We start from the raw sequence: 15,811 nt of genomic DNA, 5'->3' as shown, positions 1-15,811 counted from the left end.
ATTATTTTGATATAACTAAAAAAATTAGCTACGAAATCACATATTGCGTTAAAGCTTACAAATTTCTACGTTTTGGGCATTAAGTAATCATCTCCCCATATGTAGTTGATGGGAAAGTAACAAACGTTCAGCGACAAGTTGCATGACTGCATAAATTACCTATTAAAGGCCCAAAAATCATCGAAAAATAAGAATTATTTAATTGCTGCATCATATGTTGAGTAATTACTTTCATATAGTTTTTATACTTGTGTGCATAAACAACATTGGTTACTTGTATTACTAGTATTATTAGTAATATTTATTATTATTATTATTATTAATTAGTATTAGTAGTATTACCAGTAACATTTAGAGAAAGCAATTATATTAATAAAAATTAGATCGTGTTGATATTCACTCGTATCTTCCATAATACTAATGAAAGGTAAAAGTTTGAGCCAAATAAGTGAAAACTACACTATTATGAGTGCAACACATTGCCAAAAAGATGCCAAGGCTTAAACCAATCAGAGCACGTCTGTATCCTTTGCCATAGACTTAGTCTGTACAATTTGCGAACTCGCGTGAAATACAAAAACTGGTTAAAATGCTCTGCAGGCAGGGATCTAAAACATTTTCCCAGTAATTACTTCATGGATAATAAGAGCATGTTTTATAAACAGCTTTTTTTAATTTTATTTAAATTTTTAATTAATTAAAAATGAACAAAAATATTGAAGTGTTTTTTTTCGGTAACTAATGAAAACTTTTTTTGTACAATAACCATTTTATCACATTTAAAAATTGAAAAATTTAGCTTTTCCATGGCATTGATTTTATTCATGTGCAATTTTTTCTTTAATTTTAATAATTTTTTCTTTCATTCTTTTTTATGTAACGGCTGTTCAAATAATCTATGTATTTATCGAGTTTACAATATCACATTTAATTCAAAAGATAGTAAATTAATATTTCACACATATTTAACTTTCAAGACTTGTTTGAGTACTTCTATTTCAAATTTAATTAAAATATCTCACATTTTGTATTACTTTGAAATAGTAACGTTATGAATTCATGAACATTTATAGAAATGATAGAGAAGTAATATTGCCTCATCCTAGCTGAATGCTCGGTAGCCTAACGGTTAGAGCACGGTGTTTCCCTGCAAAAGGACCCGAGTTCAAACCTAAGAACGATTGTTCAGATTTATTTCCTTTATTTAATTTCCATGCAAATTATTATTTATGCAAATTTAATGTATGTAAATTTCATATATGTAAATATCCTCCCTGGTTGTTCTAGAATATTCTTCCAGGTGTATAAAAAGACTACAGCTGAATAAGTCTTCGGTCGTCGTGTTGCTCATGCAAAGTGTTACAGCAAAAATAAATCCTTTTAGAAATTGCATCTTATTACAAGTTCATTTCTACGTGACAAGATCTTAAAAATAGAGAAGATAAAATAAATCACTTTCATAACATGATGAAAGAAGTTCTGTATATCGTATTCTGATATGATTTTCCGAACTAGAGGTTTGAATTTTCTTTTTCTTTCAAAACTGTTCAATTTAACCCAGAATACTATTATCTGTATCTATAGCAACATAATATTTTGGTGTTGTTTTCATAAATTATTGCAATCAATAATTTTAGATATTATTATAAAACTTATTCATGTGATTTATCATGTAGTTCTTGAAAGATCAATTTATGTAAAATGACTACCACATTTGTGATGAACGTTTTGAAAAATTCTATACGGTTTTTATAATTTTAAATTTTTGCATAAAATTGATTGAAAAAGCACTTCGAAGATTGATCCAATATAGTTAAAACTTAAAAGTGTTTTTAATAAACTATATAATGTACTAAAAGGTGGTGTAAAACAGAAGCATATATATATAATAATAGTATACAAGTTTTTTGCGGATAATTTAAGAAAAATATTACCAAGTTTCTCTTATAGAAAAAAAAAAACTGTATTTCTGTTCAGTTTTTAATGTGCAATTTTTTAATTTTCTATATGAAACCTTAAAATTGGAGTAAAATATTTTTTTAAACAGAGAGATTGTTTATTTTGTTATTCAGGAATTGCTGAACGTATTGAAAAAATTATTATACTAAATTTGAACGGAAAATATGCATTAGACTTAAACTTATGAAGTCTTCATTTGAAAATTTCACAAAATTTAGTATTGAGTCAAATATTATTTAAAAATGTGAAATAAAAGTAAAAGGCATATTAAACAAAGATAAATATAAACGGTGCTTCCTAGAAACTAAGCGTAAAAACAAAACTCGGCTTTTTTTATTTTTAAAGAAATTGTTCAAATATTAAGAATATTAAATTAAAAAAAATATTCAATATTTTCACCAAAAACCTTAATTCACACGTTGTCAGTTATTTCAGTATACGAAATGTCGTCCCATTAAATATCATTTGTTATATTAAGAAACAAATTACCCACGACGAGCACCTGGATCACTTCAAATACTTTGATAATATTTTATTTCAATTGAAACTTTTACGCGTAATTTAACATTCATATTGCCTTTACTAATGTATTTTTAAGCATGAAGTTGGAAGTATTAACTTTATTAACAGAGTCGGGTTAAACATCAAAACCACTTGAAAATTGTAATTGTTTACAATATGTAATATTTGATCGCGTATTATTTTACATGGTATCTTATAATTTTATTTATCTAGGTAGTATTATCTAAGTAATCTGCAAATTAACTATATATTGTAAGAAATTGATCACATTTCTGTACTTTAATAAGCCGACCTATTTAATATGCTAATACCCTGATAATATACGCATTACCCCATTTGCTCACCAAAGTATAATAATCTTTTCCGAAGAGAGCTTTTGAGCGATGATATCTATAGTCACAAGAGAGATTAACTAGGTAAGATAAAATTTCAATGCGCCATTCTAAAATCATTTTACAAAGTTTCCAAGAGGTAAAAATAGCGAATCGATCTTAAAAACTTAGTTTTCTATTACCATTCAAATACACAAGATACTGTGGTGAAAACTCATAAGGCAGTTAACAGATTCGCTACCCGAGCAATTGCTTTTGTATCGTGGTCATGTTACAAGGCTGCGAACCACAAGGTACCAGGTTCCATCCTCGCGTATTTCAATTCGCTTCATTGTTGACCTCGGACAATGAACCTTCAACCTTCGTACAGCTATTGTGGTGCCATCTACCCGCAACCAAAGTCATCAGACTCACTTGACACAGCAACCCAAAGTCGTCAGATTCACTTGACGCGGCAACACAAAAAGGCCGCAACAACCCAAATTCATCTGACTCACTTGACGCAGCAACAGCATCAGCAACCACTCACCCACACACGCTTGCCATAACGCTTGGTGCTACTCAAATGGGTACAGGCGCATTAGAATCAACAGCTAATACATCACCACTCAACAGCCATATCGTTCGTCTCACCTCTTACTCACTGGAGGGAGAGTCTGTGGTGAAAGTTCATAAGCCAGTTAACAGCTACTCTACCCGAGCAATTGCTTTTGTATTGTGGTCATGTTACTGGGCTGCGAACCACAAGGTCCTAGGTTCTATTCTCACTCATACCAATATGCTACAATACATTACCGATGATAAGTCATATGATATTCTGGAACTTTCTTATTGGTTATTGTCCCGTAATCAGAACAATATTTTGGATCACTTTGCTTATGACTATTGTTAAAGGCTTTCAAAATTTAACAGAATAGTTTTGAAAGACTGACAACTACTTACAATTTTCGTTTCCCTCAATGTTTTTTTTATATATATATATATATATAGCATTAAAAGATCCGCATTCAAAGTCCTATACCTCCTTCAGTAAACAAAGTTATTTTTATACACTCTCTACAAAAAGAATGTTTCATTAATTTCAGTTTTTTAAGTAAAAAATAAAGCATGGCCCATTTTTAAACATTAAAATGCTGTTATATTTATATTCTTACCTCCAGAAGAAAAAAAAAATTTAAGCGTGCAGTTATTCTGCTCAACCAAATATTTCAGCATATGATTCTTCATTTCTTATGTTTATATGCGTGACAAACTTGTGTCTTCACTCTGTTCAAAATGCCCTTTTGATGCAAACTCAAGAATAAAAATACTTGAGTATAGTATTATTCTTAATAATATCCTTCGAGATCAAAACAGAAGAAATATCAAGTTGCTGTCTATGTCGTTTGCATTCGAAATATGCAATGTTTTTGGGCGAAACAAAATAATCTTTTTTACATGAAAAGCAATTTTACTTTGTCATACCAATTTCGATATGTTTCAAAAGCCTTGTTTCAACTAAGAGTCAAAAAAATTTAAATAAATTTAAGTTAATGATAGTTTTATTTTAAAAAACTGTTTAGATCGTCTGATTTCTAACTCCATATTTTTGTTTAAAAAATTATTTAATATTTTCAAATACATTAACAAAAGCTTTTTAAACATCTTTATTTATTTTTATGATTAAATAACAAATACAAAAATAAAGAAAAACTCTAAATTAATATTTGATATTTTTCATCAAGTTGATATTTCTTTTTATTTGATAATTTCTAGTATGCCAAAATATTATTTCTGTTGCTCTAATGTATAAATTTCAGGTGTGTTTTTAATTACTTTTTTTGAAGATTTTAATTATCTTTCTTGGGTAATTCTAGTTTTTAATTAAAAAGACGCGAAGAAGAAAAAATTCATTAAGAATGTGACATTGAAATATTTTTTCCAACTACCTCAAGCAGAATCTTACGTAATTATTTTAATAACAATTTTTTTTATTCAAAATTATAAATATAGGCCATTTTATCACCCATTTATTTGGTATGAATAAAATATAATTGTAACTATGGTAAAACATAAATAAGTAATTTATTTCTATATCTATGAAAACGGGAGAGATATTTGTGTTGCTGGTTTTCAACAACTTTATAAAGCTTCTAGTTAATAACTTAGAAGGAATATTTATAGTTCTTTTTTTTCAAAACCTGTTTGTTAATTACTAAGGATTCATTAAAATACCAAAATAATTGTCCTGTTTGTATTTTTTGTTTAAACAATTTATTTTGTCTACCTTTATTATACAAAAGTTTGGAGAAAACGCTAAAACAAGAAATAATGTAATAGATATGAAATGGGACAAAATACACAACTGCATAGTTCCAGATATACCAAAAAAATAATAAAAAGATTTTGAAATTAAAAACCCTTTAGCATTAGGTTCTTTTCTTAAATATATACATTTCGGCTTTTCATTTTTAATTTTCTTGTTCTAACATGGACACAGTTTTTGTCTTTTCATTTCCTATATTTTTTTCATCAATATATCATACATATTTTTTTATATATATATAACTTGAAATGTCCAAAGATGTTAGTTTATTAGTAAAGAAATTTTACTTTTTGATGCAAAATAAATTGTTCCATTTATTCCTATTTTTTTGCTTAAATAATTTATTATAAATACCTTTATTACAACAATATTCGAGAAAAAAAGCTAAGGCAAGAAATAATTTAAAAGATATGAAATCCGACAAAATAAACAACTGTGTAATCGTATATAAGTCAAAAAATGACAAAGATTTTGGAATTTAAAAGGTTTATATTTAGATACTTTAGCTGCAGCGTCTTTTCTAAATATATGCATTGCAATTTTTCATTTTTAACTTGCTATTTTCCCCTAGAAACTCTTCTATTTCCTACATCTTTTGAAATCAATATGACATGCATAACATTAGTTTCTTTTTTTTTTTAATTCTGTATAACTTAAAATATCCAACGGTGTTATTTTCAAGTTATTATTAAAGAAATATTATTTTTTGAAGAATTTCTGAATTGTTAGAAAAAAATATTGACTTAACTCATAAAATACTTTTTATACCGTACCTGCTTTTTGATATTATAAAAGAAAAAAAATTAATTGTTTCTTACGATTTAAGATTTTTTTAAGCATTCCAACGATCGATTGACTATCATCATAATATCTCAAAAAGAACTCTTTTTTTAAATACAGCAGCTGTTGCCTAGCAACAATTAACTTACGTCAAAGACAATATTAACTTATATAAATATTTGATTTATAACTGCTAGATTTCCGGTAGTAATCTAATAGTTAGAAATGAAACATTTATATAAACTTGATATTTATGGTAGCTTTTGTTTGCGTAAAATAAAAATATATCGATCATTTCCTATTTTACAATAAACCAACAGAAGTGCTTTTCTCTCATTTACTTAAATATATGTTTCGTTTTAAATTTAGTCTTTATTTCGAAGTGAAGAGAATTGAATATGGCATTTCAAGAATTTAATCTAATATTTCATAGAAATCTACAAATATAATGTCAAGAACACTTACCAAATTAAACTTGTCTGACTCGATGTGATTTTGAGTTCTTTTTGTTTGATTATAAACAGAAACTTTGACCAAAAAGCACTATCGCATGAGAGATTTAGTCAAATCTAGAAAGAAATCTATCATTTTAATGTAGGAATTACTGAAGTTTACCTTTTTACCTATTTCTATTTTCAATTATCGCATATGCATATTCGTGTAAATATAGATCGATAAATAATTGACACAGTAGCGTATTTTGATTCAGAGACAGCAAATTTGATTCAGAAATGGCATTTTTGGGAAAAATTAAAATCTAAATCATATCTAACTAGATGCGCTTATTGGGCTCAAATCTTATAATTTTAAATGAGCAATTCTTGTATGTACAGTGTCTCACAAAAGTGATAGGACACTTGTGCTTTACAAAAGGAAACTGTAATAAAATAAATAAACATGTGCAAAAAGTTATTGGGTGTGTTTCGTATTTAAAGTTAGTAAGAATTATTACATAACATACATTTTGTCAAAATATTAAAATATTAATTTAATAAAAATACAATTGTTTAGAACGGAGCAAAAAATGGCTCACATAAGTGATGGGACACTTACTTTTCCATCAAATATTTATCCAAAACTTTTACTTTTTAAAAGGTTTTAATATTTTGTTGGATATCCTTTTACTTTTAAAACATGATTTAATCTTCTTGGGATGGATTCGACTGATTTTTTTGTGATTTCTGGAGTGATTTTACCCCATTCTTCTTGAAGCACAGATTTTAATAGTTGTTTTGAAGAAATGGTGTGTTTGCGAATTCTTGATTCCAATTCTTGCCAAATATTCTCTATGGGATTTAAGTCTGGAGATTGTGGTGGTGTTTTTATTATTTCAGGACGGTTATACAGCAGCCAGAGTCTAATGTTCAAAGCAGTGTGCTTGGGGTCATTGTCCTGGGAGAATTTAAAATCGTTATGAAGGTTCAATTTTGGTGCTGAAGATTTCAAATTATGCTTTAAAATGTCAATATACTTGTACTGATCCATTATACTGTCAATAAAAACAAGATTACCAACTCCAGCGGACGACATACACCCCTATACCATAACTCCTCCTCCACCATGTTTTACTGTTAGCACCAAGTTCTGTTTGCGAAATTCTTCCCTGGGTTTTCTGCACACCAAGATTCTACCGATCTTGAATTCTTATCATGATCAGAATTCTTATTTATGTTGGATTTTGTGAAAGTTAGTCTGAGTTTTCTATTCTTTTTACTTACGAAGAATTTTTTCCTGGCTACTCTTTCGTGATATCCAGCAGATCGAATTACCCTTCTAATAGTCTCAGGATTAACAATTATTCCGTATAATGCTTGTAAATCAGCAGCAACTTTAGGAGCACTCTTTCTTGGATTTTTTTTAAATATTTCGAACGATCATTCGCTTTATTCTATTCGATGGCTTTGATGGTCGGTCAGGTCTTCTTTATCCTGAATAATATGATTCTTTTTATATCGTTTAATGACATTGAAAACTGTTGAATGACTCAAGTTAACTGTTTCAGCAGTTTTTCTAATAGATTTTCCACGTTCAATATGCCAATTAATAAATAATTTTCGAATTTAAGGCGAAGTTTCTTTTTGTTTAACATTCATGGCTGCACAGAGCTAAAAAACACAAAAATTCCAAAACAAACTGGAGAGAAATACTGCAGACGATTTTATAAATTATTGCCAATTGCTTTTGAGTAAAAATAAAACCACCAAAAATATTTTTATTGCTTATTTCAGACGATTTTTGTTGCATATCTAATGGTGTCCCATCACTTATGAGAGCTATTTTTTGCTCCCTTCTAAACAATTGTATTTTTATTAAAGTAATATAATAGTTTGATTAAAGTATGTTTTTTTAATTTATTTTATTACAGTTTCCTTTTGTAAAGCACAAGTGTCCCATCACTTTTGTGAGACACTGTATATACATTTATTTCATGTATCTCGGAAACAGCTCTAACGATTTGGATAAAATTTTATATGTAAATAATTTTTTTCTAAAATCTAAATCTAAATCTTTTATATCTAAATAAAATTTTAGTTTTTAAATTTAACGATATAGATGCCTTTCCTGAAAAAATGCGATTTTACACAAATTTATAGCGATCTATTAGAATAAGTAAATTCATTTTCCGCTTCGATGTGAGGGCATAGAATTATAGAGGTCAGAACAACATGAATGACAAATGTGTTGAGGGTTTTTTGGTTCAAGTCACGCTTTTGGCTTCATTTATTTTTTTTACTTATGTATTTATATTTAATATTTTTGCTTTTTAAGTTTATCTATATAAGTGTCGCTCCTGGGAAAAAAACGGAATTTTACACAAAAAAATAGCATTTTTTATAACTATTAGTCTCATGCTGATAGTATCATATAGCGCCATATGGGACCCGATTTCACTATGGTAATATTGAGTGTAAGTAATTATATTAGATAAACTGTGAAGATAAATATAAGTAATTATATTAGATAAACTGTAAAGATTAATTTAAGTAATTATATTAGATAAACTGTAAAGATAAATATAAGTAATTATATTAGATAAACTGTGAAGATAAATATAAGTAATTATATTAGATAAACTGTGAAGATAAATATAAGTAATTATATTAGATAAACTGTAAAGATTAATATAAGTAATTATATTAGATAAACTGTAAAGATTAATATAAGTAATTATATTAGATAAACTGTAAAGATTAATATAAGTAATTATATTAGATAAACTGTAAAGATAAATATAAGTAATTATATTAGATAAACTGTAAAGATAAATATAAGTAATTATATTAGATAAACTGTAAAGATAAATATAAGTAATTATATTAGATAAACTGTAAAGATAAATATAAGTAATTATATTAGATAAACTGTAAAGATAAATATAAGTAATTATATTAGATAAACTGTAAAGATAAATATAAGTAATTATATTAGATAAACTGTGAAGATAAATATAAGTAATTATATTAGATAAACTGTAAAATGAATACTTCAATATAGAAGATTGTTTCGAATAACACGTTAAACTAAGTGCAGTCCTGATTTTTTTTTTATCTAAATGATCAGTTCATATGCTGGCAAGATTGAAAAATATTCATATGTAATTAGTATGTAATTTGTATCTAAATTTTTTATCCGAAAAAACATGATTTAAAGAAACTGCAGAGGGTAGCTCGGTGTGCCAGATATTGTACATTATATACATACACTTTAGATGATAAACTATGTTGCAAAAATATTTATCAAAGTGATTGCTTTTTTGAGTTACAGCGTTTGCATTTATACAAAAGAGCAGACAGACGGTCAACCCTTTGATGAGTGTGATTTAAAATTCGATACAAATCTACTCTTTAAATGTCTTTAAATGTATAATCTGGATATCAAATTTCATCCAACCAGCTCTCTCTCTCCCTCTTTTTTGCAATTATTATATTCTATGGCTCTCAAGCATCTAGACATCTAGATTTTCCTCTTATCTGTTTCTATCTAAAAATTATAATAATAATAATATAATTCTATAGATTTGATGTAAAGAATTCATGCCAAATTTAATTCATCTAGATCGCTTCATTTCTGCATATTATTGTGTTCACAGGTAAACAGATATCTCTGTTGCACTAGCCGTCTTTGGCGACCAGCTTGTTCACCCGGATGGTGGACTTTTTAAACAATTAATATAAAATAGATAAATCATAGCGATTGTCTATTTGGCGATGGTTAAGTCCACTTTGGCTCTTGATAAACTTTCAGTTTGGCGTCTATTTCTTGATTTATTTTACATCTTGTTTTCTTTGACTTAACTGAATGTCAACTTTTACAAAATATTTATAATATTTTGCAGCTAAATTAATAAACGAAACATTGAACCAAGCGTAATTGAAAAAGACATTCCTAAAGCAGTCTATTACTGCTAAATGCCAGTATAGTAATTTGTTTATATTTCACCGTTGCCATTTAGCAGTAAGTAATACGAGAGATTTATGTGCCACGTATGTTAAGGTTTTATATTTATATAGATAATAGAACATAAAATAAGTTTTAATAAAAATTTCTTGATGAAAATTTTAAGATCCTTTAAATCTTTTCTTAAACTTAACTAAAACTGTTCTATCACATTATTAATTTTTAACCAATTTCTCATTTATTCTTATAAAACGATTCATATTAAAAGATATATAAAAGTGCCCTATCGATATTAATACTACGTTTTATCCCTTAGTTCCTGTGAAGAAAGTGAGCGTCCGAGGACGTGACAATGGAACCTATTCTGGATTAATTGGCCCTTTCACTGAAGGAGACAGTTTGGTACTGATTTGTGAAGCCAGAGGAGGTAATCCTACTTATTTATTTGTGGTTCAGATTAAGAAGCGTTTGACCTCCATTGCTATTATTTTCTTTTACGTATATAACGTGATACTCCAGATGTGAAATAATTTTTGGTTTCTTAATAATAGTAGAAAAACAACAATTTCTTTTAAATACAATTTATATATATCTTTGTATCTGCAATACATAAAATACAAATATGCAATATATTCATAAATAAATATAATCCAAAATATAAATAATTGAAAATAAGTAAATATCATCCAAATAAATATGATATATCTAAAAAAATATTTAAAATATAAATATAAAAATATTAGCATTGTCACTAAGATGTAATTGAATCTCAAATGAACAGTTTCTGTTAGAAATTAGTATGTGTATTTGTGTCCGTGCATGGGTGTTTGATACTGAATTCAACCGCACTTTACATGCTTATTATTAAATTTCATTAATTCAATTTTATTAATATTTAGAAATTTAATAAATAATTAGAGATATGCGGATGATTTTAATACTAGGAAATTTAATAGTTAAGAATGGTGAAACTTCAAACGATTTATATTTACTTCTTTAAATTTCCTTTTTCTTGGTAACATTTATGTCCGTACCATTTTTTTTTCTTTCATTTTAATAAATTTTTCATAATTGATTTTTTACAGCAGAGTGTTGTAACAATATTTTTTCAATGTTTTAAAAACAAGAATATATACAAAGAATTGTTCCCAAACAATTGCTGAATTCTCGAAGAACACTGAAAAAAACAAGGAAAGTTTAAATGCAAACAATTCACAACTTATATCGGCATTAACTATTGTTTTGAATTATTTTCATGCTTTAATTTTTTTTAATAATTATTGCGCCAAAAGTTTGTTAAAGCCTTTTTCCTGCTTCAATATTTATAAGTAAAATTTGTAGTATGTATATAATAAATATGGAAAAATGTAGCGATCTGAGGTTCTTAAAAATCGTTTGGTTTAGTTGATATTCTTATTTAAATTTAAAAAATATTCCAAATGACAAAAAATCTTGTTTATTATAAAGTTTTATACGAAGATAATTTTTACATTAAAAATATTAGACATGCAAATATTTTAACTTCTAATAACACCTTGTATATCAGATAGTTATTAAATAAAATAAATTAAATTTTTTATATCTCTCGTCTGTTCAAAAATTTGTGTATGTATCATTGAAAATTAATATATCTGAAAATTCCAGCTTCTATTCAATTAATTTATGGAAAAATATAAAAAAGCCTTTTAATAAATATAAAAAGGTTTTAGATTTCTCATTAGCTTTAGTTTATTTTTATTTCCAATATATTTTTTTTAAGAAAATGGCATAATAATAATCTTTAAATCTGACTGGATGACCTAAAAAAACATACTCATTTTTTACTGAAATTATAAAATGCATTCATTATAGAAAAATACTTTTTTATCATTGCATCATACAACTAAAGGCTTTTAGAATGCATTGAAAACAGATTAAAAAGTTCAAAAGTTACCAATAAAAAAAATCATAACGACTGTTCCTTTTTTTTCTTCTAAATTTTGTAAAATGCTTCTGAAATTACTAAAAAACGTCGATAAAGCTTTCATCTGTGTTAAAGAGCAGGAGGGTTTATTGTCTACGGTTCATTAAGTAAAGTAGCACATGAAATTGCGATGAAAACTCCATTTCAAACTTCACTTGAATTTATATTATTATTTTATCTCAAAGGAAAGAAAAGAAAAGAACTTTTTTTTGCTTCTTTTTCTATTTTTTCAAAATGCTAATGGTAAAAGATATGCAAATTATTCATTTTATTCTTTAACATTGCTAATAATCAACTGCCAAATAGAAAAAGGGATTATTAAGACTTTTTTCGAGTACAGATTGCTTTAATATTTAACTACAAAAATTTAAAAATGGCAAAAGAGAAGGATTAAATGAATAATATTTAATCATGGGGTTCTTTAAATTCGCTAAACGATTAATTGTTAAATGAAATTGAAATGTTCTTAAGTCATTTCTAAAATAATTCTTAAATCAGTGTATTATAAACAGCAATCATATTTAACAGAATCAAAAAAAAAATATTTCTTAAAAAACTTAATAAAGAAGTAAGTGCAATAAAAATATTACATTTATTTAGTTTTAAAGTTCCAAAATGCAGAAAGGGAAACAAAAGAACCTTACGTCTTTAATGCCCTTGTAATAATGATTGGTTGCTGATACTTACTACAGGTTCAAATAAATATGTCATCTATAATTCTCATTCAGGACATATAGAAGACATATTAGAATGTCCTCTACATTTCCTTAATGTCCTCTAAAACGGCAACGTATCTCCATTTATTCTAAAACTAAAACAACTTCCGTTTCCGGTCTACAGCGTTTTAATCAAATAAAAATGTCACATTTTACTATAATATTGAGTTCTCCATTTACAGATTTATCTAAATATTCTAAATCAAGGAGGCTTTGAAGCAACATACACAGTACTTGGATAAACGACTCTAGTATTGTAATGTTTTGTGCCCCCAAAAATTTGACTAAATACTAGAGGGTTTTTTTTCTATGTAAAATTGAAGTAAATATTAATTTTCTATGAAAATCTCCCAGGAAGGCGACGTATCTCCATTTACGGCAACGTTGATTCAGATTTCGTCCCTGGTACATACTTGTCTCAAATCGTTTTAATCAAAAGACAATATCACATCTCACTATTGTTTATATACCGGGTGTCCCATAAATTTGTAAATACTTTAAAAATTCATAAAAATTGAAGGAATGAGTATATATTAATGCAGTTTGCGAAACTGTTATTCTCATGAAGGGGGATTTTTTTTTCATACAAAAAAAAAGAAATAGTTCAAAAATTTATCGATAGAGGGCGCTAAACACAAGCAAAACATACAATTCTACGAGAAAAATACTTTTATTTGCATGCAAGCAATTGTTTACATGCGTATCACACCAGTACTACAGTACTTGTTCTATGTGTCCGCCATCACCACAAATAACAGTTTGGAAGCGGGAGACAACACTGGTAACTGCATTATACAGCATATCCGGATGAATGCATGAGATTTCGTGGCGAATGGCTTCCTTTAGCTGCACTAACGAAGTTGGCCTATGGCGGTACACCCGGGACTTAAGGTAACCCCATAGCCAAAATTCAAGGAGTGTTAAATCTGGTGAGCGTGGGGGCCATTCATGTGTAAAGTGACGGTAACCCGTGGTGAATGCAGGGGCTTCTCAGTGTAAGCATGTGGATTCTCACGTGCCCATATTCTACAGTTATTGGTATTAACTGCTCCATGCAAAGCAAAATTATCCGTTCTTCAGTAAAATTTCTTCTCAAAAATGCCTTCACTTCGGTGTCGATGTGAGGAGGTGCCCCGTCTTGCATGAATATCACTGTGCCAAGGACATCGTGTTCCAATAAGGACAGTATCACTTCCTTCTGTAACATTTCCAAGTAACTTGTTCCATTAACTTAACATGTCTTCCATCCTGCTTTTTTACAAGGCTTTCAAAGAAAAAAGGGCCAACAATAATGGATGCGGTGAAACCACACCAAACAGTAACCCGTGATGAATGCAGGGGCTTCTCAGTGTAAGCATGTGGATTCTCATGTGCCCATATTCTACAGTTATTGGTATTAACTGCTCCATGCAAAGCAAAATGAGCCTCATCTGTCCACAATATTTTCAGCAGCCATCGCGGATCATCTTCAATTTTCGCCAAAGCCCAATTTGAGAATTCCAGTCTCTTAGCTGCATCATTTGGTAAGAGCTGACGTAGCGATTGCAATTTGTATGGGTACAATTGCAATACACCATGAACGATACGGTACACCGAAGTCTTTGGTATACCAGTTATTCGTGCCACTTCTCGTGCGCTACTGACTGCACTTGTAGACTGTTCCCTTAGCGTGTCCATTTACGAAGAGACATCTGGGGTACGGACTGTTGTTAAACGAGGTGCACCACTGCGTGGCCGATGACACAAACTTCCAGTTTCTTCGAAACGGCGTACTAGTGAAACAAGTCCAGCAGGAGTGATCGAACCTGAACCTTTCTTCAATCTTTTCTAGGTCCCAAACTTTCGTAAGGCTTCAGCCTTCGATTCATTGCTGACATAAAACAACTTTACCAATAGTGCTTTATCCATCAGTGTCAACATCTTAATGCAAACCTTTAGAAATGATGTGTCAATCGCTCACTCTGCCTTTCATAAGACTTTAATTTGCATATTTCCACTGATTTGCTTGTGTGCAGCGCCCTCTATTGACAAATTTTTGAATTATTTTTCCCCCTTCATGAGAATATAAATCCCCCTTCATGAGAATAATAGTTTCGCAAACCGCATTCATATATACCCAGTCCTTAAATTTTTATGAATTTTTAAAGTATTTACAAATTTATGGGACACCCGGTATATCCTAGATAAAGAGGGCTTACGTCAATCGCCAATCACCAATGTTGTCCAACAAAGTAGTATTAAAAACAGAAGTCAGATTTAGTTACTATAAACGCAGATAAGTTGCATTTTTTAGGAATTTCTGGAAAAACTGATGTTTATTTTTCTGCAAAGCTTCTGGAATATATAAAATATGGTATGAGATTTTGTGACTACAAGTGCAATTTTGTGACAATTTTTTTTTTCAATTGTTTGAGAACAAAGTGTATAAAACACAAATTTGATTTTTCGATATTATTAACGCATACCAAGGATTAATCGCCAAATAACTCGCCAAGGTGACACGATAGATTCAGTAAAAATGCTATATTCTCGCCAACAGTTAATATTTCGTAACCATTGTAAGCGAGAAAGTTTTTAGACCATTCCCGTTGGTTTCTCTTTTAACGATGATATTTAATTAAGTAAATGCTAAAACTATTAAGAAGTATCTAAAACTTTTTAATAGTGTCTTAAAATTTTAAAGCCAAATTAACAAAATATTTAATTGAAATTTTTAACAACCATTATTCCTATCGAACCAACGTCTTTCTAAAGGCGGTTATTTAATTCAAATGCAAGCAACTGAGAAACAGAATTATCTCTAGTAACATAACGCAACTGTGTGACGTATTTTATC

At 28.6% G+C, this 15,811-nt stretch overlaps 1 protein-coding gene across 1 annotated transcript in view; it reads left to right on the top strand.

Annotated features, from left to right (window-relative positions):
* LOC129984235 (hemicentin-1-like) overlaps positions 1 to 15,811 on the top strand; it is a 769,108-nt gene that overhangs the window by 601,866 nt on the left and 151,431 nt on the right. Inside the window, exon 4 of the mRNA XM_056094068.1 lies at positions 10,613 to 10,723. Within this exon, the coding sequence (XP_055950043.1) occupies positions 10,613 to 10,723 (111 nt within the window). The remainder of the gene's footprint in view (positions 1 to 10,612; positions 10,724 to 15,811) is intronic.

The sequence above is a fragment of the Argiope bruennichi genome, chromosome 9 (genome assembly GCF_947563725.1).
Source record: "Argiope bruennichi chromosome 9, qqArgBrue1.1, whole genome shotgun sequence".
NCBI lineage: Eukaryota > Metazoa > Arthropoda > Arachnida > Araneae > Araneidae > Argiope > Argiope bruennichi.
The sequence above is the reverse complement of the archived record's forward strand: the minus strand, read 5'-3'. Positions and strand labels throughout refer to the sequence as shown.